Consider the following 22601-nt stretch of genomic DNA (forward strand, 5'->3'; position numbering starts at 1 on the left):
TGAAATCCTCAGGGGGTCGTGGGGTTGTGGGTGCCTCAGGATGGCTGCCTAACACATCTCAGGGATTTTTTTGTGAGACTGTTGGCATAGTGGGGAGCTTCTGGAATTCTCTAGGGCCACCACTGCTCCCCAGGGATGATGCTGGGAGCTGCAGGCACTTCGTCTCCTGCCGTGCCCTGCGTGGAAGAGGGGAGCTGCCACGATGCCCCAGCAGTGAGGTGCCTGTGTGCTGGGGACACACGTGGGGGGTGCTCCTGGGGGCCCACCTGGCCCTGCCCTTCCCTCCAGGCTGCACCCGAGCAGGGCCAGGTGCCAGGGTGCCCTGGGCTCTCCTTGTGGTGCCTTGGGAAAAGCTGAAGCCGCCGGGCAGCCCCATCAAGAGAGGGATGGTGAGCGGTGCCTGCTAAATTTAGAACCTACTCAGGAAACAAACAAACAAACCCCACAACAAAACAACAAATCACAGCCTCCAAACTGAGCCCATCGCACCTCCCGACGAACACAGCTGGGCTGCGTGGCTCTGTCGTGCCACAGGAAATCCCGCCACCTGGGTGTCCTTGGTGGGGCACGGCCCCTTTCCTTTCCCAAAAGTGGGGCCCCCACTCCTGGCCAGGTCCCGGGGACACGACGTTCAGGACCAGGCAGTGCTGCAGACACGGTGGGAGCCCAGGGCTGGAGCCCCCCCGGGGGAGGGCAGGGACCCCACTGTGCCCTGCAGCCTTTGGGGTACCAGTGGGGGTGACACCGAGGGGGACAGAGGGTTTGGGGGCCCGAAGCACCAGGCGGTGTGCTCCTCCTCTGGGCTGCCACAGGCGGGCCGCTGCCCCCATCCCTGCGGGTCCCCAGGGGGCAGAACTTTGTGCTGCTGGCCTCAGGCCCCAGTCAGCCACCAACCCCATTGCTTCATGCCCTTGGCATGGCAGTGGGGGCAGACCCAAGCCTTTGTCCCATGCAGGAGGTGGCAGGTTTGGGGCTCAGGCACACCCCAGGAGTGCCGCCATGCACCTCGCTGCCACCAGGAGAGGACGTCCCCAGCAGAGCCCTGGCGGACCGGTGCTGGTGCGTCACCATCGCAGTGACACGGGGGGGTTGTCGTGTCCTGCGGGGCACAGGAGCCAAAAGAGCACTGCTGCCTCGGCTCCGCTGCCACCGCCAGCACAAGAGCCCAGCAGACGGCCCGCGTGCTGCTCTTTGCCCGGAGCGTGAGCCCAGTGAAGCGGGACCGGGTGCAAGGATCAGGTCTGCGGAGAAAAAACCTGCTGCTCTCCTCCAGGCACAAAGCCACGGCATAAACAACAGGTCCAGGCCCAGCGGGCGGGGAAAAGGAGCCAAATCTGCTGCTACAAATGGCCCCGATCTCATGTCTTGTCACACCAAGCAGAGCCCCTGTTGCCCAGGCTGCTGGCGGAGGTTTGGATTTTATTTTTTTTCTTCTCTTGTTTTTTTGATTTAATCCTCCCCAGATGCCAGCGTTGAGATTCCCAGATAACATCAAGGAGGGGCATGGAGAAATGGAGGCTGCGCTTTCATGAGAACTGGGGTTTATTTTGGCGCGCATCCCGTACACCGCCACCTGGCTACTCATTAACGGCCGCCCTGGCTAAGGGGAGGGGGGGGGGCACATTTACAAGCTGCGGGGGACACGCTCGTGTGCGCTGGCCGCTGCCCTTGGACATCGCTTCCCACCCAGGGGCTTGCACAGGACCTGCAGCCACCGTGTCTGTACCCGAGGAGGATGACGAACGACTCCCTTTCAGCTCGCTGTTAACTCTGAAACATAACGATGGCAGCAGAGCAGGGCACCCCACTGGGTACGGGGAAGCTGCTGGGGAGGGGAGGCTGATTTGGGAGCCACGCTCCAGTGTGCAGGGCAGCTGGTGCCTGCAGGAGAGGCAGCAAGCCTGCCTAGGCTTTGGTCCTGCTGCTGTGAGCCAGGGAATGCACCCAGACCACGGCATCCTCCGTGACCGTGTCCGCTGTTCCATCCCCGTAGTGTCCTGGGAGAAGAGCTGGGTCTCAGGTCTGCGTCCTTGGCTTTGGGGTGGCTCAGGGAGAGACGTGGCTGTGACAAAACCAATGGCCGGCTGCTCCCGCTGCTCCTCACAGCGACCCAGCAGTGTCCAAGCATTGGACCCAGCGTTGGTCCCCGCTGGGAGGGCACTGTCCTGGCGAAGCAGCTGGGGATGTGCAAAAAGGGGACACTTCCCAGGGAGAGGAGCTGCTGGGCACCCGTCCCCAGCCCCCTGCGCAGGCTGGGAGGTTTGGGGCAATGGGGAGCTCCCCATCAAGCCACCCCAAAAGAGGCAGGAGGTGCCACATATGCAGCACTGGCAGGATGGTCAGCAAGAAAGGGGGTGGCATTCGTGTCCAACCTCACCTCATAAAAGGGAAGCAACCCCTGGAGCCTCCCCCCGCCCCAAACATGTTAAATAAATACATAAATACAAACCCAGACGCAAAGTCCAACCCGGAGCTGGGGTTTGCTGGGGGCTGGCAGCTCCCCAGGAGGTCCCTCCTGGCCATTCCCACACCCCAACGCCCGCTCCTTTTCTCTGCCCTGGGCTCATCCCAGGTCCCAAACAAGGTCTATCCCCGCACAACCTGCCCCACAGGCTGTGCTCTCTGAAGCAGCTTCCAGGGCTGAGAGCGAACACTGCATTTGCATCTGCTTCAAAACAACCCAGAAAAGCTAGCCGAAGGCATGGAAAGCCTGCTCTGGTGGCAGCGAGGGAAGCAAGGGTCAGGATGCCGTCTCCCCTGGGCTACGAAAATAAATAACTTCTCGGATGCGCAGGTCTGGTGGACAGAAAGCCAGTGCAGCAAAACACCAAGTGTCCTTCGGGAGGGTTACAAATAAATAAGTGAAGCTTGGCTTTTTTCCTTAGGAGCACGTTCGTTTGCAGCTCTGCGGGAGGAAGGGGGCAGTTATTTAAATTAAGGGAAAGGAAAAAAAAAAAACAGTCCTAGCGCTGCTCCAGCAAACGCGCTCCTTGCACGCCCGGCTGCCTGTGCCCATCGCTCCGCTCCCGGCTGCAGAAAACGCCCGTGGTGGCTGGGAAGGAGCCGCTGAGCCCCTCCCAGGGCAAAGCATCCCCACGGGGCTGGGGTGGCTTCGTCCTCCCACCATGGTGTGGGGGCTGGGGGTGAGCGGGAGCCCCTCCTGCCCCTCGCAGCCTGGGTCTGCTTTCCAAGGCGGCGTTTCCAAAGCAGAGAGAGGGGTCAGGAGAGGCGCGGAGATGAAGGTTGCCAGCCCTGGGACATCCGGGTGCCTCTGGACTGCAGCTCCTTGCGCACGGGTTAATCTCGAGTTCGGTTTCTCCTCTTCAGGAAAAAGAAGCTGCTCTTCTGGGGAGGGCCCAGCAGCATCGGCACTTGGCTTTTATGTGTAATTTTGACCTAAAAATAAACGAAGAGCACAGATCGGCGAGCAGCTCCCAACCAGCTGAGGGGTGAGTCACGCTCTGGCTGGGCACCGAGCATCCCCTGACTCAGGGGCCCCACAGACCAGCCAGCCCGGGAAGGAGCAGCTCAGCACCCAGGAGCAGGGGCACGGAGCCTCCCTGCACCAAGCCCCGGGAGCTGAGCCACCCCCGGCCCCGCTGCCCCTTCCCTGGGGACTCACGGTGCAGGGGGGCTGCATCCAGGGCTCGCCGTCCACCTGCATGGGCAGCAGCTTGGAGGTCCTGCAAGAAAGAGCGCAGGGTCACGCAGGTGCCAGCTTTCGCTGCCCGCTGGGCGCTCTGCCGGGACAGGGACAAATACCTGATGGTGACAGACGAGCACTGGGCCAGCCTCCTTCCTGCGCTCTTCAGCCCCGTGTAGATCTGCCCCATCTCCATCGCGCCCTCCAGCCCCACCACCTCCAGCAGGTGGTCGCTGAGGTCTGCAAGAGAGGGACATGAGTTGGGGTTGAACCGTCCCATTCCTGCATCCCTGCTTGGGGCATCCCCTCTGCGCCTCGTCTGGCTGATGGTGGGGCCCAGGGGCAGCACCAGCCCCCGGGGATGCTCCCCAGGTGGCTAGTGAGAGCGTGCTCATTTTTTCAGAGTGATTTAACATCAAGCCCAGTGCCAAAAAGCCCCCCTCTGGAGCTGGACTGTGAGCAAGCAGCACTGGCCGGAGGAGGGCACAGCCAGCCGTCTGCCTACAGCAGCAAAATACCGGGTCTGGCTCCAGAGCAGAGCCTGCAGCAAAGCTCCTGCTTTGTCCCCTGGGTTTGGCAGGCTGCCTCTGGCCCAGGAAACCATCCGAGTCTGAGCTCTCCATCCTGAACCCGTCTGGCTTTCATTCATGGGTGGCCTGAGCGCTCCCGCACATAGCCCAGCCCCCCAAGCTCGCCCGAGCCCCCCCAGCCGATAGGCTCAGTGCCCCGTGTCGGGCAGGCAGCTCCCACAAAATCTCGAGAGTGTAAATCTCCCTGCCTGAAACAGCACCCAGGTCCCAGCACGGGCCCCCCACCAACACTTTGCACATCGGTGCTGGGTGTAACAAGGCAGAAGCTGAGAGAAGCTGGCCGGGGTGCAGGCACGGTGCTGGGCAGGGGTACGAGGTGGGCACGGTGCCCCTGGGGAGTGCAGGGCTGCTTTTTTCCCTCTGCAACTTGCAGGTGCCCTGGCTCCGGGACCTGGAGTTCGCAGCGAATGAGCCGTTCCCGCAAGAAGCCAGCCAGGCTGATGGCACTGTGGCAGAGGGAAGCTTAAAAAAAAGCCTCTTGTGCCAGTTCTGCAGCTTCCTGCCCCTCCTCGGCACCAGTGGCCCTGGAGAAGTGAGGCTGGGGTGGGCAGAGCCCCCTGCCCTCCACAGCTCGCAGGGACCCCTCCTGGGACCCCCCCACTCACCCTGTGCACAGAACTTGAGCTCCTTGGCGTCGGTGACCACCGTGGCGTGCAGCTTCTCCGGCGCCTTCTTGCTCACCCGGTTGTAGCCGCGCTGCTTCTTGGTCTCGCCCCAGAGGTTGGAGCCGCCGTACATGCTCGGGATGTTGAGGACGGCGATGCCCTCCAGGGAAGTGGTGCTCAGGTCCAGCAGGGTCCCGTCACACTGCCAGACACAAGACACCTGAGCAAGCAGGACCAGCCCGGCCCCATAAAAACCTGGTGAGCTTCTCCAGCATGAGCCTCCCCCTTCCCCCTGCCCCACCTGAGCTCTGCAAACCCCAGAGTGTGGCTAACTCCAAACCGTTCGCCTTGTCAGGAACGAGAAATGACTCTGGGAAGGGATTACAAGAAAGGTGACGGAGGAAAAATGTCCAGTTTTGGTGCACAGGCCGGTGTCCGGCACTTCACGCTCACACAGCAGGACCAATGGATTTGAAAGCACCCTAAAAAGGGTGAAATATCTGGTGGCTGTGGCTGCCCTGCATGGACGGTAGCAGGAGATGTGGCAACGCAGCCCTTCACTGCAGGTCTTGCGTTCAGGACGCTCAGCACATGGCATTCACCTCGTCCTCCACCAGGGAGGATGGAGCCTTAGGTCTGAAGAAACAAGAGCTCTTCTGTCTGCACCCCTCTGAAGTCAGGACTGCCGTAGGAAGCAGCCGTCTCTCACTTTCAACTCCATTTTCGCTAGAGCATCTGTATTTTCCTTGAAGCATCTGTATTTCTTTCCAAGCATCTGCTCCCTACCTGCTAGGCTACACTTCAGCAAACACCGGCACATTTTCCCTGCATTTTGGTGATGTGAAGGAATTTCTGCTCCCTGTGTTGCTTTGCCAAGAGGAATGTGAGTTGGCTGATAAAACCCCGTTGCTGCTTTGACTCCTGTTGTTTTGCTTGAGCTGAGTGAAGGTTTCAAGCTTATTTTTAATACACTTTCTATAAGCACTCCTCAGTAGCTGAGCTTGCTGGCCGGCAGAGATGGGCACATACACAAGCGAGCATCTCTGTTTGTTCAGATCTCCTCTGCCTCCCCTCGTGTCCGTGATCTTATTTTTAGCCTCGCTGTGAAAGCAAAAGGCAGGAATCATCTCCTGGTTTGCAAAAAAATGTCTCTCTGAGGCTGGGTTTCACTTATTTCCCAGCACGTTTTAATAACACCACGACTTGTGGGACTGAGGCTTCGAGCAGCGGACGCTGAGCAAGCGGCCTGCGATTCCTCGCGGCGCTGCGGACGACGCACCCCGTGCTCTGGCCGGGCAGAGCCTCGCCCCCTCCCCGACCCCAGGTGTTAATTCCCATGGGCTTTGAGCACCTCACCCACAGCAGCACCTCCACAAATCCATCGAGGGACTTGGGGGTGCAGTCCTGGGGGGCTGCGGGCACGGGCACGCTGCCGCACACCCGCACCCTGGCGCGGGGCCAGCGAGCAGGAGCAGTTTCTCCCTCTGCAGCCCTCCTCTGTTTGCATGCCAACGTGCTACAATGGGCTCTTTGAGCTGGGGCAGCTGACGGCGTGCTGGCAGCGACGCTGGAAGTAGAAATTTGCAGCTGGGGAAAAAGCAAATTCATTTCCAGGAGCTGTACCGCAGCGAGTGCCAATTTCCAAAACAAAACTGCCATTTCTCTGCACGGATGACAGTTGCCTCGGAGCTGGAGGGAGGACGGGCTGCTGCTACTTTCAACTTAAAAAGCTGCTGGGTTAACGCTTTCCTGACAGCATGGCAGGAGCACCGGGGGCATCCTCCAGCCCTGGGGCTGGGGTCTCACCCTCCTGGGCACCTGCGTGCGTGGCGCTAGCAGCTGATGGGGCAGCGCAAGGCAGGAGCTCCTGCCCCGTCTCATCTGGAGGGCAGAACTGGAGCCCTGCAGGATTTAGCAGGGGCTGGAGCTCCCCGTGTAGACACAGGCTTTAAAACCTCTCTTCACACACTCCTCGCACTCAGCAGCTCTCCTCGCTGCCCGGGATGCCCATGCCACGCTCACTAACAGCTCCATGTGCAGCGCGGCCAGTTGTGTTTTATTTTTTTTTTTAATTTTTTTTTTTTTTTCCTGTAGAACTGATTCTCGAGAATCAGTTCTAAAAGGGGGCATTTACGCAGAGATAAGGCGAGCCGGAAGTTTGCAGCAAAGCCCAGCACAAACCCCACCAATGCAAACTGCAAAATGACAGAGCTCTTAGCAACCGCTGGCACGCAGCGGTCCCTCCTCCCTCCTCTAATTAAAGGCTGTTTCCATGTAATCCAAAGACGGCTGTGAGCAGACACGGAGTTTACAGAGAGAATATTCCAGGCACACTCTCAAATTCAGCTGGAAGGGGAAAAATACAGGGCTATTCTTCTGCCTGCAGCTGGCTGGCCTTGCAGCGAGCTCCTCGCTGGAGCTGCGGGCTGTGTTTGCAGAGCAGCCGCCTCGCCGACGCACAGACTTTAACAAAATTCTCCCCTGGACCTGCCCGGCCCCTGGAGACCCTCCCCAACACGCTGCCGCTGAGCACATCCCACGGGGAGCACTGAGGGCTGCTCCCTCGGTGTGCCAGCAAAGAGGGCAGGGGACGAGGGCACAGGGAGCTGCTGAGGTAGGTGGCAGGTCTGTGGGATGCTTCAGCTTGGACAAGTGGGAACTCTTGCTCCTGCTCTTTGGTAATTTAATCGTTAATTATTTGATTAATTAATTATTTTGATCGTTATCAGCCTGGCTGCAGAGGTTTGGGCGTTGTACACGCCTGTCCCACAGGGGGACACGCAGGTCCTGCCACCACCCCGGGGTGTCAGTGCTGTCCCGGCACCGTTTCCCCGAAGCTCCAAGGACACTGACTGAGAGACCTTGGCGAAACCTCCCCAAAAAAAACATCTTCCCAGACGGAGCCAGGCCCCTTCCTGGAAGCTCACCTCCACCTCGACGTAGTCGTGGAGCTTCTTGCAGGTGGCGGCGAAAGTTTCTGACGTGCCGAACTCGAAGTACCACAGCTTGTTCTTCATCCTGGGGTGCAAGCAGCAGCGAGAGCATCCTCTTGGGGCCAGCAGCTCCCCCCCCAGCCCCACAGGAGGCAGTGAGAGGGGCTGCAAGACCCTTTTGGAGCCACCGCAGTGGGGACGTGAGCCACCCCTGCCTCGCCTGGCCTCCCCCAGCGGAGCCATTTCTGAGAAGCTCTGGCAGGACCACAGCTAGCCATGACCTGCTCCCTGCCCTGCCCTTGCCGCACAGCCTGCTCCTGCTGGTCCTGAATTCCTCGCTAATTACAAAGCGTGATGAACGCAGGCAGACGCGCCGCCAAGTTCGAGCAGCCTGCCATGTGAACTGCCCCGTCCCATGGGGAGAGGGGCGAGAGGAGCCTGCGAGAGGTGGTGGGAGGGGAGGGGGCTCCAGCACATCCCCTCGGTGCCAGGGGACCCCGGGCAGCCCCACGGCAGTGGCAGGGCAGCCGGGCAGCGCTTACCTGCTGTTGAATTTCTCAGGGTGCTTTTCTCGCATGACATGGAAGCGGTGGGCAATGGAGGCATCCTGCACGGAGAGGAGGGCAGAGATACCCACAGCACGGTAGTGAGAGGGCTGGGAAATAGAGCCCCCCCTCCCCGTGTGTGCAATGGGGTGCGGGAGCTCGGTGCTTTGCCCCCAGCACGCAGCTCTCTGTGGGGCAGCCCCACTCGCACCACCCGAGGCCATGCAGCCCCAGCACGGAGCTGGGCACTGCTCCAGCAGGACAAAGGGGCCTGGCTTTGGGATGAGGCTCCCGATGCCATCGGGAAACATTTTGGGGGTGTACCGGGGTGCCCCGCACTGCCGCAGAGCCACACGTGGGCCTTGGAAGCAGACGAGGTGGCGGCTTGTTAGAGGGGCTCAGGACTGCTGCGGGCACTTCCCATGTAACTGAGAGGGCAGCCTCGGCCAGGGCTGCTCGCAGAGCTTTGAATGGGCTCGTTAAGCGAGGCACAATTAGCACACTTGGCCTCCTTCCCTCCTCATGGAGGCTCCAAGTGGAAATGCTGCCGAGAGAGGGCGGGGGGACGCGGGGAAGCCCAAGGTTGAGCCCAGCTCAGGGGCCATTTGCAACCCAAAGGCTCCCTGCCCACCACCCGGCACCCCAGAGCAGAGGAGGCGATGGGGAGCCTGCTCCCTGCTCCTGCTTTCCCACGTTGTGCTCAGCTTGGCTTTTTGGGGCTGGCTGCGATGGCACAGGGCTCTGGGGAGCATGGCGCTCCCGTCCCTTTGGGTGCAGCGAGGAGCCAGGGTCTAGCGGTGCCCTCACAGAGGTGGGTCATATGGCTGGGCACCAGAGGTGTTTTTAGCTGCCTCAGAGCATTTTGGGGTTGAGCAGGGGGGTACAGGTGGTGGGAACTGGCATCCTGGGCTGCCTCGCTCCAGCTGAGGAGCATTTCCCACGGGCGGAGGGATCACCCCAAAAGCCCTGAGCCAGGCAGGTTTGGGGCTGTGGCTGTGCCGGGGCGCTCTGCAGGGCTCCTGCTCTGGCCAGCCTCATTCGGGTGGCCCTGCTACTCACCACCCCAATAGAGAAGTAGTTGTTGATGATGCTGTATGGGACGGGGTCTCCGTTGACCTCCTTGTCGCTGGGAATCACGTCTATCTGCCAGCGGTCGAGCATCACCTCGGTGCTGTGCTCGATGTCCTTCAAGACCTTCATCAGGCTGCCTCCTTCGTAGCCTGGATGGGACAGAAGAGGCCTTGGAGGAGGGTGGAGGAGGGCGAAGGGGAGCAGAGCCGTGCTGCGTGCTTCTGGGGGTGGTGGGGGAGCCACCAGCGAGGTGCTGCCCCGTAATGGCACCCCTGGGCTGGATCCCCCCGGGGCAACGCTTGCACAGCCTCACCTCCTCCCCAGCGCAGGCACCTGGCCAGGTCATTGCCTGTCCCCAGGGGCAGCACAGCCACCGGCGGGTGCTTCAGCAGGTTCGCCTTGTCTGCAGAGCAAGGAGAAAGAGATCTGGGGCAGCGCTGGAGGGGCAGAGCCCAGGCTGGGCTTGTTCCCTGCTCCTCTTGATGTCCCTCCTCACACCAGCAGAGCCCAGGGGCTGTTTGGGGTGGCAGGGCCCAGGCACAGCTCTTGCAGGGGATACAGGGACGGACGCTCTGCAGGAGCCAGGCTAGGTGTCAGACGGTGTCCCCGCTGCTTGCTCACCTATGCAGTCCAGGATCCAGCCCACGGTGCCATCCCCTCCGCAGGCCAGGATGCGGAAATCCGGAGTGTCCCGGAAAAAGCTCAGCCTGGACAGGGCGAAGAGAGAAAGGCGGTCATGGAGCAGGGCAGGGGGGTGCCGGGGTAGGGTTGGGGCGGCTGCCGGTGGCCGCGGCACCTCCGTACCCGGGAGTGGGCCCGCCACGGTCCAGGTTGTACACCTGCCGCGGGTTGAGCAGGTAGTGAAACTTTCGGAGGACCCTGGGGAAAGAGAGAGAGCGAGGGATGCCACGGAGGAGGGTCCACAGCTGGCGGCTGGGGCATCCCAACAGGACGCAGACCCTGGTGGTGGGGCCGGGGAGGGATGCCGTCCCTGGACAGGGGCACACCTACCGCTCCCCTTGCCTTCCTCCGCTCTTGGGGTTCACAAACACCAGCAGGGGGTGCGTCCCGGGCCTGGGGCTGATCTACGAGGCAGAAAAAAAAGCACGAAGGCTGCAAACGCCTGGCCCCCGCGGGGCCTGGCCCAGCAGGGCTGCCCGTGGCCCGGTGCCGGACCCTACCTGCAGACCTTGCCCATCCGCCGTGGTGGCGTTGAACTTGAAGCTCTGGCTGTCCTCGGGGCTGGTGCCGGCGGGGGAGTCGCTCTCAGACCTCCGGCAGTGGGACTGCCGCTCCTGGGGGATGGGGCGAGGGGTGGGTGGGGAGGCCGTGGGGCCAGGGCAGTGGGCTGGGTGTGGGGCCACGTACCAGGACCGCCGGGCAGATGTAGGAAGGCAGCAGGATGTGGTCCCGCAGCGGGCCCCCGTCGCACTCCGGCTTCACGTGAGAGGCGCATTTGTTGTGGAGCTGAGGGCAGGGAGCGGCGTCATGGGGGTGTAGGCACGGCGCAGCCCCCCCCAAGCCCGCCTGCCCCTGCCCACTCACAGTGACTTGGCACCAGACGCAGTGCAGGCCGGTGATGCCCTGGTAGCACTTGATGCTCTTGTGGCACCGGTCGCACTTGACGGGGGAATTGCCCTCGATCCAGGTGTGCTGCATCACCTGCGAGAGGCAGGGGGGGGATGCTGCAGTCACAAGCCCTCCAGCCTCCTCTCTGGCTCTGTGGCTGCCTCCTGGATTTGGGATTCGGGGGGGCTGTCTCACAGGGGTGCATGCTGCCACTGCCCTTCCCAAAGCACCCCCCGGCACAGCCACGACAGGTCTCTGCTGCCCTGCACAGCACACGGGGGCAACCGGCCCCCTCCAAGCACCTGCTCCCCTGTGGAACCAAGCCAGGGATGGGGCTCCCAAGGTTGGGAACATGCAAGAGCTGCAAACCCCAGGGAGTAAAAAAAAACATAAAAACACTCAACAAAACATGCAGGACACCATGGGGCAGGAGATGGAAGGGCCAGAGAGATGCTGTGCGCCGGCCACCTACTCACATTGGTGTTTCTCTTGGACTTGGCGTAGGTGCTGATGCAGGAGGCGATCTCTTTGGACACGCACCTCTCGTGGACGGTGTATTTGCAGACTGGCAGGAGGGAAGGAAGCGAGCGTGAGCCCTGGGTGCCCTGCTGGGCACCATCAGGGATGGGGTACTGGGATGTCCTGGGGAGGTGACTTACAGGAGCAGCAGAGGCCCTGCTTGCGGACGCCCAGCAGCATGGTGCGGCAGAAGTTGCAGTAGGCAGGCTTCTTGAAGTGCTTCAGCCTCCAGGCGTGCTGCCCGTCGTCCCTCACGTTCTGCAGGACAACAGGGCAGAGCATGTTTGGGGTCATTCCCCGCTCCCTTTCCCTCCCTGGTGTACCCCCTGCACCCATGCTGCCCCCAGTGCTTGGCACATCTCCCCGGGGACGTTCAGCTCCTGGCCAGGCAGCGGGGACACTTTGCAGGTGATGCCACGTCTGGGGCCAGGGCACCGCCACCACGTGCCCGTCACATCACCCCCACCAGACACTGGCTCCCTGCAAGCAGCTTCACGTTGTCGTTACTTTATTTGCCGTGCAAAGCTGCTTGCTGAGCAGGGAGAGCAAATAAAGCCAGCTGAAACCCTCGCTGGATGAGCACATCTCCTAAATCTGGGCGCAAATACTTCCCAGGACCCACTTAAGTGGGCTGAGTTTTCCTGCCTGAAAATCTGCCCGCTTGCATCTCCATAGAAAGCAAACCCCAGCACTGGCAAAAAGCCCAAACTTTCCCTGCAAACTGTCATAAGGCGTCCAGGGACTTGGATGCACCTTGCAGACACGAAGCTTGGCAGGACGAAAAAATGGGAAAGGGAAATAAAGAGGGTGGAAACTGCCCGAGCTCTGCTCTTGGGATCCCGCCCCAGCAGAGGGACCTGGCATTTTTTTGGGTGCTCGCCTCCTGGGTTAAACATGTGTGGAACTGGAGCACGCTGCGATGGTGTGGAGCAAAGCCAGGCCCATGTGGGCTGCCGAGGGGAGGCTGCCCTCCCGTGGCTCCTGGCGCCGCGACCTCCTCCAGGTGCTCTGAGAGGGCCCGGCGGCAGCGTGAGGGCGAGCCTCACCGTCTCCATGCCCAGCAGGACCAGCAAGGGGATGGTGGTCATGCCGCCCCGGATCCACTCCTCCAGCGTCACGTTCCCGTCGTGGTCGTAGTCGATCTCCTCCATCATTTCCTTCAGGATCTGTGGGACAGGGAGAGGCGGTGGCACAGTGCTGCGGCGCGCGGCCCCGAGTCCCCCCAGGCCCCAGCTGGGCACTCACAGGCTTCAGCTCGGTGGAGTCCCACTCCAGGTACTCGGCCACGTGCACCATCTGGTTGATGATACGATCCAGCTCCTGTGCACAGGGACACGGCCATGCCGGGAGGTGAGGGGCAGCCGCAGGCCTTACAGGCACTGAGGTGCCCAAGGCTGCCCTGGGCACAAACCCACGCAAGCCGCAGGCTGGCAGCATCCCAGCTCTTGGCAGGGAGCTGCTTTTTGCTCAGAGAACCCATCCCAAAAACTGCACTGGGTTATCCATTGGAAAACCCACCCTGGCAAAACAAGGGGTTTCGAGGGAAATACCCACAGAAAACAGAGAAAACATCACTTTTGTTGTTGTTGTTGTTGTTGTTTTCTTCCCTGTGCACTAAAATTCCTTTTCTCAAATACAGGCGCCTGACTTGGAACCAGCATTGGCCATGGGTGATTTTTTTTTTAGCTGCTGCCAGATGCTGCAGAGCAGGAGCACGCTCTGTGACTTTGGGCCCCTCGCTACCAGAAGGACATCAAGGCCCTGGAGCATGTCCAGAGCAAGGTTATGGAGCTGGGGAAGGGCCTGGGACACAAGTGCTGTGAGGAGCGGCTGAGGGAGCTGGGGGGGTTTGGTCTGGAGAAGAGGAGGCTCAGGGGAGACCTCATTGCTCTCTGCAACTGCCTGAAAGGAAGCTGTGGGGAGCTGGGGGTTGGCCTCTGCTCACAGGTAACCAGTGATAGGACCAGGGAATGGCCTCAAGCTGTGCCAGGGGAGGTTCAGGTTGAAATGAGGAGACATTTCTGCTCAGAAAGAGCAGTCAGGCACTGGGACGGGTTGCCCAGGGAGGTGGTGGAGTCACTGTCCCTGGGGGTGTTCAAGGCAAGGCTGGACGTGGTGCTTGGGGACAGGGTTCAGTGGTGACAGTGGTGGTAGGGGGGTGGTTGGACCAGAGGATCTTGGAGGGCTCTTCCAACCCTAATGATTGTACTGTATTGTATTGTATTGTATTGTATTCTGTCCTGTCCTGTCCTGCCTTCATCCTCTGTGCCACCAGCCTGCCCTGCACCAGCCCGCCTGCACCCGCGGACAGGACACCCTGCATCACCCCAGGCTTCTCCCCTTGGGCTTACCGAGCTGTCCAGGATGCCATTCCCATCGGTGTCATAGAGGCGAAACATAACTGAAGGGAGAAGAAAAGCCGTGGCAGGTTGGACCTGGCCCATGGCCCCCCATGCCCTGCTGCCCCACACCGCGTGCTCCTGTCCCTTCTTTTCCTTGGGGAAGGGTCTGAATTTCCAACAGGAGGGAAAGATAAATGTATGCCAGGCCACACACCTACCCGTGGGGCTGCTGCAGCCTGTGCCCATGCCTTCCTCCAGGATCCTGGTGGGAAGGGTCATGGCAGGACCCTGCTCAGCATCCCTCAGCACCCACAGCCAACACCATTAACCCAGCCATTAACCCAGGGAATACCAGGGGATAAAACTGGGGTGGTGGTGGTGGACAAAAGCAGGGATCACGAGGGTTTAATTCTAGCCCCACATTTGTTCTCCAGCCCCGCAGGCTTGCAGCCAGCCTAGTGCGTCCCCAGCGTGGCACCCAGCCTACCCTGCAGTGGCCATCGGCCATGCCTCCATCAGTTAATTACAACGCCATGTCTGAAACGATCCCTTGGTGTGATCAGCAGCAAACACCCACACTTCACTGTCTCCCTCTTTGAAATATTGCTCTTTTTTGGGGAAACTTCCCATGGTCTCATCTTTGCCACGGCCTGGCCTGGGGCAGGGGTGACGGGAGAGCAGGACGCAGCGTATCTGGCCCTTGCACCTCCTCCAGGAACCAGTTCCCCCCAGTTCCTCCCAGTTCACCCAGTTACTGGCAGCCTGTGGCCCCCGGGGTCCCACTTACATTCCAGCTTGTCCTCTGCCCGTCCCCTCTCCAGCAGGGACAGGTAGCAGACAATGTCCTTCAAGTAGACCACCTGAGCCAGGGAGGCCGGGGGGTGCGTGGGGGCAGCTTTCAGGGCACTGTGGCTTTTCCGGAGGCTGAAGGGCAACCTCTTCTCTGAGCTCCTTGAGCCTGCAGGCAGGGAGGGAGGGGAGAGAATTAGGGCTGCACATTCAGGAGGGGGCTGCGGGATTCTCCGGGGTGCTCCGCAGGACTCGGGCGGCATGGGGGGACGTGGGGCTGAGCGATGACACCTGTCCCCAGGGAAGGGGACAACCCACGCTGGCACTGCCGGTGTCACCTGCAGCAGATGGACGCTCGCTCCCAGCGCAGCAGTGAGTCACTTCGTTAACACCTCTCTCCCTAGGAACTGCTGCCAGGTAATTAAGACATTGAGTGGCAGCGGCTCTGTGGCTCAGGACCGGTGGCATCGGTGTGCAAAGCAAAGGTATTGAGGCCCTGGGGAGCCGCCCGGTTGGGAAAGTCACCGCTGCTGCCCCAGGGATGCCACTGGCAGTGTGGGCATCCCGCAGGAGCCACCCTGCCACCCATCCCCTGCATAGCCCTGGCTGAGCTCACCTGGCGACTGAGGGCTGAGCAGGGAACCCGAGGAGACCTTTGAAGACCCTGAGGAGTTGTGAGCAGAGGGGGTGCCAGTGGTAGACTTCTGGGAGGACGACCGGGACCAGCTGGGTGAGGCGTTGGCGATGGATGCCGGGCTCAGGGACGCCGATGGTGGCTCGGCCGTGCCGCTGTGGCAGCCCTTGGGCTCAGCTGTGTGCCGCCCGAGGGCACTCAGCAGCGTTTTCCCGTTGATCCCTGCAAAAAGGATGGATCCCCATGGGCGTGGGGCACCTGTCTGCCTCCCCCGCTAGCCCTGTCCTCCAGGAGCCCCCTGCTCGCCTGGCTGCTGGCTGCTAGCCACCGCATCCTCTTTGCTTGTCCACAAGCTGCCTGGCATCCTGGCCTGGGGGTCCCGCACCACGGCTGCCCCCCACCCTCTGGCATGGCTGGTGGCTCCCACCATGTCCCTGGGGGAAGGACCACCGCTGTGCAGGGGGCTGGCACGTCCTTTGTGTGCACCAGGGCAGGCTTTCCTTATCGGTTTTGCAGTTTAAATAGCTCTCGGCAGATGTCTCCACACGCTGCAAATCCACCAGGCAGGGGACGGAGCCATCGGGTCGGGTGCTCAGCCCCCGGCCAACGACCCCACTGCGCACAGGGGATGGACACCTCGTGGCCACCAGCGTCGGTAGCCGTGACAGGGACACAGGCCAGCTCGGTCTGGATGGAGATGCCAGCATCAAGTGATGTTGGCTCTGAACGCGTTTAGGATTAAGTGCCATGAAGCCCCCCTGGGTCCCCCATCCTAGGGAAAGCCCCATCCTTCCTGCTGCAGAGCAGAGCTGGGGGGAGCCGATGGCATGGATCCAGGCTGTGGCAGCCCTGCTGGGGCTGGACCCAGCGTCCCCACCACGGCCCCTGCCCCTGTGCCACCAGGGGAAGGTGTCACCCCCCGGGCACGCAGCAGCGGGGGCAGTGGCGGCTCACCGAGTGCACCGAGCTGAGGGACGCCGGGGCTCTGGCGCTGGGCCTCGGGGGATGCCTGGCATATCTTCCGCTTGAAGGACGTGAAGAGGTGCTGGCAAAGCTCCTCGGGCACCTCCACCTCCAGGTAGGTCTTCATGAAGAGCCGAAAACCCTCGTAGTCGATGGGCTGGGGAGGGCGGAGGGGAGGCTGTGGGGGAGGCCTGGGGCACGCGGAGGGGGCAGAGCCCCTGCCCTCCCTGCTGCCGCGTGTGGGGCCCCCTCCACAAACCGGGTGCTGCCTCCCCAGCACCCAGCTTCCACGTGGCAGCCCCAGTGCTGGGCACCCGCAGACACCCCCTCAGGCACCCACTGGTGGCAGTGGGCAACGGACACCACGGCAAGGCCCAGAGGAGCCCGGAGGTTTAACAGAAGGGGAGAAACGTCCCCCCTGTGCCGCCTGGGACGCCCCTGGCCCTGTGCCCGTTCCACAGGAGCTCAGGATGTGAAGGGGCCGCAGGCTGCCCACGTGCTGGGGCCATGCTAGGGCTGGTGCCACCAGGGCTGGAGGCGTTTTTGGGGACAGCACAGAGAAATCTCCTTTGTGGCATCCTGGAGCCCCACCGTGAGCTTAAATAGCCGGGTAGCTCGGCTGCCCCCCCTCGCTGCATTCAGCCTGTGGATTTTCTCATTTCACCTCGTTTCTCGTGATTACAGCCCCTCTGAAAAGGCTCTGTCATGCTGGCACACTAACGACTCTCTAAAAGCACCTCTTGAAAAAAAATAACCCTGGCTTTCCCTTGGCAAGCGTGACAAGGTGAAGGGCCTGCTGGGTCCTTGCACCGGCAACAGCAAAATAATTTGCTCTGGGGGAGGTGTATGTAAGTGGCTGGAGAAAGCAAACCCCCTCCCTGCCTCTGCCTGGCAAGGAGATGCCCCAGAACACTCTCTGCAAGGGTCCTGCAGTGCTGGGACCCGGTGGCAGGGGGTGGGATGGGTTGGGGAGCCAGCTGAGGCTCTGGGGGCTCCCTACAGCATCTCCTGCATCGGCACGGCCAAGCAGGCTGGAGGGGAACGGGCCGTACCTGTTCGGGGTTGTACCTCGAGAGGACGCCGTCCCCATGGAACTCCTCCAGGACATCCTTCAGCTTCTTGGTGGAGTCTGGGGAAGACAAAGACATTGCACTTCTGCACGCTTGAAAGCTGTGCCGGCATTCAAAACATTTCCATTTCCATGATTAGCCCCTTGGGGATCGCACAAGGGTGGCAGAGCGATGTCTGGAGAAGGGAAGGATATTCACAGTTGTACAAAACACCAGCTCCTTCTCCAGCAGCCCCTCCGGAGCCGCCGCCAGGCGCGCTGCAGCCGCCCCCTGCTTGCCGAGCGAGTCTCGCTTGCCAAACTTTGATCAACCAAATGAAGACGCTGTGCGTGGACTCGGCACTGCAGATGGTGTTTTATGGCCTGTGATTAAATACCGCAGAGCCCGCTCTCTGAAGAGGCAGGACAAGATGCCGGCAGTGCTGCCGTGCCTCCCTGCCCGCGGCACCGTCCTGCTCGGGGTCAAAGCCCCGCTGACGGGAAGGGAAGGGAAGGGAAGGGAAGGGAAGGGAAGGGAAGGGAAGGGAAGGGAAGGGAAGGGAAGGGAAGGGAAGGGAAGGGAAGGGAAGGGAAGGGAAGGGAAGGGAAGGGAAGGGAAGGGAAGGGAAGGGAAGGGAAGGGAAGGGAAGGGAAGGGAAGGGAAGGGAAGGGAAGGGAAAGAGCTGTGGCTGCCCCATCCCTGGAGGTGCCCAAGGCCAGGCTGGATGGGGCTGGGGGCAGCCTGGGCTGGTGGGGGGTCCCTGCCTAGGGCAGGGGATTGGAATAAGATGATCTTCAAGGTCCCTTCCAACCCAACCCATTCTGTGATTCTCTGATTGCATAAATGCTATGAGGCTCACGATTTGCTCTCTGCAAAAGCAAAACTCCTTCTCTGCAAAAGTAAAATTATCACAGAGGGCTGGCAACCCGAGACGAGCTGTAGAGCAGCTCTGCATGTTTGGGAAAAGCCCGCCTGCTTTCCTTGCTGGCATTTCGTTTTGCTCACGAATGTGGGAGCCTTTGGAAGGATGGAGCCGAGCGCACGTCTGCGCTGCCGCATCCCACGTCGCGGGGGCTCTGTGGGAAAGGGTCCGCAGCGCTCCTGGGTGCGGCAGTGCTGGCTTCAAGGGTCCCCTCCCCACTGCAGGGTGGTGACGGGGCCCTTTTTTCCTTTAAAGCAGCTCCACTCTCATCTCTCACTACCTCCAGTGGGGGTAACTGGGGTTTTCTCCTTTGTGCCAGCATGGGAAGGTGGCCAGGGTGGAGCTTCCCTTGAAACTCGCAGGCTGGGCACCCCTGTGGGTGATGCTCCCCGTCAAGCCCCCTGAACCCCGACTCCATCCAAACAGACCCAAAACCTGCAGGACAAATCCACGGATACTTAAGAACACAGGCAGGGAGCCGAGGGGTGTCAGTCAGCCGCGGTACTCACAGTCGGTGTACTGCTGGAGCTGGGCAAACTCGGCCGGGCTGAGCGAGATCCAGCCCCCGTCGCTCATCGTGGGGCACAGCAGGGCCACCCCACGGCCACCCACAACCACACCAGGAGCTGCCCAGGCTCACATCAGCACTGCGGTGGGCTCCGGTCCTGTGGGCAGCAGATCCAAGGGCTTCAGAGCAGCTGCTGCTGGAGCGCCGCCTGTCCTGCAGCCTCCTCCCTGGGGTGGTAAAGAAAGAGAGGCCGGTGTCAGTAGTGCTGTCCCCACAGCTCACGTCTTTCCTCCTGGCTCCAGCTCTCCCTCCTTGGGGGAGAAACAGCCATAGTTATGGTCATCAGGGCTGGTGAGCTTGGAAATAGGGGGTACGGGTGCTTTCCCACCTAGGAACCCATGGAGGGGTGGGATCCATGGAGGCAGAGTGTGGGTGCACGGAGCTGGAGCCCGGCTCCTCGCAGCAGCCTGGTCTCTGCTCCTGGCACCCAGAGGATGCGGCTCTGTGGAGGTCATGAGCTGAGGAAAAGGCTGCTGCTGTAGCAGGAAAAGGAGCTGGACGTCCACCAGTCATGTGGGGATGCTCGGGGTGGACAAATGGAGGCTCGCTGGGGAGCATCACCCATGAGCATCCCCTCCTAGCAGCGATCCCAAGGCACCGTGGCACTGCTGCTGGCCCCAAGCACCCAGAGCTTGCACCTGGGACTTGTCCTGCTGGAGAGACTGCCACGTGCGGGGGGGATTCCCAAGGCAATGGGAACAACACGGGCAATGCTCAGTGATATAAGCCCTGGTGCCCCTCGCTGGAGTTCTCCCATCAGCAATTTCCAGAAAATTGAACATGATACAAGCAGAAGGAACAATGCTGTTAATTACAACAGACAATGCTCACAATGCCCGGAGGGCAGAAGATGTGAATGAAAGTGGAAATTCACAAATCGCATCTCCGTCTACAGAGCTGGTGCTGGCCTTTAGCCGGCTCCTGCAGCCGATCATCATTTCTAATGAAAACCCGTGTTAAAAATTGGGTGCGGGAGAACCCGCAGGAAGAAAAGTGCTAGGAAAAGCTGTGCCATGGAGGAAATGTCAGAGGGCTTCAAACGAAGTGACAGACTCCAGCCGATCAATTTGCAGGCATCAAAATTTATTAGCTTCTTCACTTAACCGAATCAGCTGCTGAGATCCGAGGGGGAAATGTCAGCATCCCGGGGACACGCAGGCGGCCCTCGAGACGGTTGTTCTTCAAGGAGCAGACAGGAGCAATTAGATCTCGGGTTTAGGGCCAGCTCCCTGCCCAGTGCTGGCTGCGGGGTCAGGAGTAAGTGGATAAAGCAGAGCAGGGGCTGCCTGGTTTTCCAGATGCCGGTGCGAGCACTACCTGCACGTCTGGGAGACACAAAGCAGAGCCCGGTGTGGCTGGCACCCACCCGTGGCACACGTTTGCTGGAGCTGAATGAGCCTGAGAGGCGGAGGTGCTGGCAGCTGGGAGCTGCAGCTTGGAGCAAGCCCTGCTTTGCTGCTGGACCTCCCCAGCAGCCCTGCAGAGGGCAGGGAACCGTCACTGCCAGGGCGGTGGAGTGTTAAAAACGGGCGCGTGCACGTTGTCCTCCCTTCGCTTCAATGGACAGTGCAGGCGTCAAGACTTTGGGATGCTCGAATGGTATGAGCAAAGCACTTTTGGGGTTTTGGGAAGCAAACGAGGTTCAGGCCACTGTGCCAGAGAAGAGAGCAGCTTTCTGGAGAAGCCCCTGCAGCTCGTCACCTGCGGAGGCACCAGGTTGTGCCCAGGGCACTGGGCTCCCCCAGCCCCTTTCCCTGCAGCTGCTTCGCCCTCCGCTACAAGAAGGGGCCAAGGCAGTGACAGAGGGAGGGGACACATCCGTCCCCCAGGGAAACTTCTTATCCATGGGGCTGCCAGGCTGACAGGACCGCGGCAGGGGCTGGGGGCACTGGTTTAGGAACCCCTGCTCTTGTCCCTGGGGCTTGGCAGGGCGTGAGGCTCGTGGGGCTTCTTCCTTCTGGCTACAGAAAGCTGCCCGCACAAGCACCGGTTTCCCAGGGATCTTCACCCCAGGGCGAAGCCGAAATGTTGTGTCTGAACACCTCCAGGACGAGGCGTCTGTCGCGAGGTGCCCCCGAGGCTGGCTCAGGAGAACGCAGTCTGTCAGAAATCCTCCGCGAGTGCAAACAGGCTTTCTGTTTCCAGGCAAACGAGCTGTTTAGTTGGACCAGAAACTATGTTTTATCTCAAATTTATACAAGGAGAGGCTGAGAGAGTCGAACTAGCTCAGTCTACAGAAGGAAAGGAAAAGGGGGGGGGATCTGCCTGCTGCCTCCAGCTCCCTGAAGGAGCAGAGCTAGGGTTGCCTGTCCTGGGGACACACTCCTGGCTGGGCTGCGGCCCTGGGACAGGCACTGCCCCCTTCCCGGAGGTCTGGGGTTTTGCAGAAAAATTCAATTTACACCTCAACCTGAACAGTTTCCCTTCCTTGCCTCTGGAAGTACCGAAACTCGCCAACCCAGGACTGTTGCCAGTCACAGCCTGCAGACAGCCCTGTGCTCCTGCAACGGGTGGCAGCAAAAATACCTCTTGTTCCTTTTAGTGAGAGGTTGTGGGGCGCCACGAAGCAATGCAAGAAAAGCGAAGCTAAGAGGAGCTAATTGGGCCGTCCCCAGGGGCTTTCCCCCAGCAATTTCTGGAACAACAAATGCCACTTCTGGCATGTCAGCCGTGGATTTCAGGAAGGGCAGGAGAAAGCCTCCTTAGGAATCCAGCTGCTGCTTATTTGGACGGCCTCTGAATTGTCAGCGGCAAATTAGGCGATATTAAATCAAAATCTGCCTCTTCCTAAAAATAGCAGCCTCGCTGGGGTTACAAATCATGCTGGGCTACCCTTGCTGTGAGTGCTTCTTGGGACGCGCTCCCTCACCCCCTGTGGGCGGCCGCCTCGCCTCGCCTCGCCTCCTCCACAGCCGCCTGCGGGGCTCCTGCCTGGCCTCACAGGGCCCGAAATGCTCAAGCCCCTGACGGGGATGCCAGCGGGGCCTCATCCTGCTAACCCCAAGGCTGAGCCCGCTGGCTGGAGCCAGGCATGCCCCAGCAGCCAGTCCCCGCAGCGCTGCCTCCCAGGACACGGGCGGCGCGGGTTCCCGCAGGGATGGCATTTTCCAGCCTGCTCGACCCATCTTTTTGGACAGACCATCCTCTGCTTGTGGTGCGCTGGGGAGAGGCCCCTGGGGCAGGGGGTGGGGCGTAAATCGCTCCTGTCCCACTGCAGCAAACAAAACCCGACCAAGTCACGCTCCAAGTATTTTCTGCGATCACACGAGAATGCACCCTCCGCGTTGTGCCAGCTGTGCCATGACCAGCCTGGGCGGACACCCTGGGTGGGATTTTACCCTTCTGCCTTTCCACAGCTCCCTTGTGATGGACATTACCCTTTCCTTTCCCCATGTGCAGCCAGTGCTGCTGCTGTCCGGCCCCGCGCCACCACCAAAACACACATGTGGGGCCGAGCGCCCTGGTGCGGAGCCGTGCTGGCATCACGAAGGGCTAGAGCTGGCATGGTGTGCCCAGCACCCCTCACGCAGCTCCTTTCTGTGCGCTGTGCCAGCTGCCCACCGCTCCCCCTGCCCTGCCTTGTCCCTGCGCTCTGGCAGGGGCACCCATGGGCGCGCAGCCTCAAATCCCTCGTCCGTCCCTACACATCCCTACAGGCGCCGTTTCGCTAAGGGATCCTTCCCCAGCCCCGGCTGCTGCGTTCGGAGGAGCGGCAAAGCTGGGGAGGAGAGCCACCCACCGCCGTCGCTTCCCGACTTCTGCCTTTTTCCAGAATAATTTCCCTCGCTGAGTTAGGAGCAGCCTGGATCTGAGCTCGGGCGCTTTTTGAGCAGGACGCTTCCCAGGTCCCGGGCTGCCT

At 61.0% G+C, this 22601-nt stretch overlaps 1 protein-coding gene across 1 annotated transcript; it reads right to left on the bottom strand.

Moving 5' to 3' along the window:
- Window positions 1-3297: 3297 nt before the first annotated feature.
- On the bottom strand, window positions 3298-18750 carry LOC311212746 (diacylglycerol kinase beta-like; the record flags this gene model as incomplete). The annotated part of the gene is made up of 25 exons (XM_084292347.1): window positions 3298-3396; window positions 3623-3683; window positions 3763-3883; window positions 4839-5040; window positions 7766-7856; window positions 8314-8378; window positions 9376-9536; window positions 9701-9790; window positions 10009-10094; window positions 10192-10266; window positions 10399-10472; window positions 10569-10682; window positions 10756-10854; window positions 10933-11049; window positions 11433-11521; window positions 11616-11733; window positions 12522-12641; window positions 12721-12795; window positions 13827-13876; window positions 14605-14775; window positions 15223-15462; window positions 15888-15962; window positions 16195-16360; window positions 17256-17332; window positions 18684-18750. The coding sequence occupies 25 exons, from the start codon at window positions 18748-18750 to the stop codon at window positions 3298-3300; spliced, it is 2703 nt and encodes a 900-aa protein (XP_084148473.1).
- Window positions 18751-22601: the final 3851 nt, after the last annotated feature.

This window comes from Netta rufina (genome assembly GCF_964035555.1).
Source record: "Netta rufina genome assembly, chromosome: 9".
NCBI classification, from domain to species: domain Eukaryota; kingdom Metazoa; phylum Chordata; class Aves; order Anseriformes; family Anatidae; genus Netta; species Netta rufina.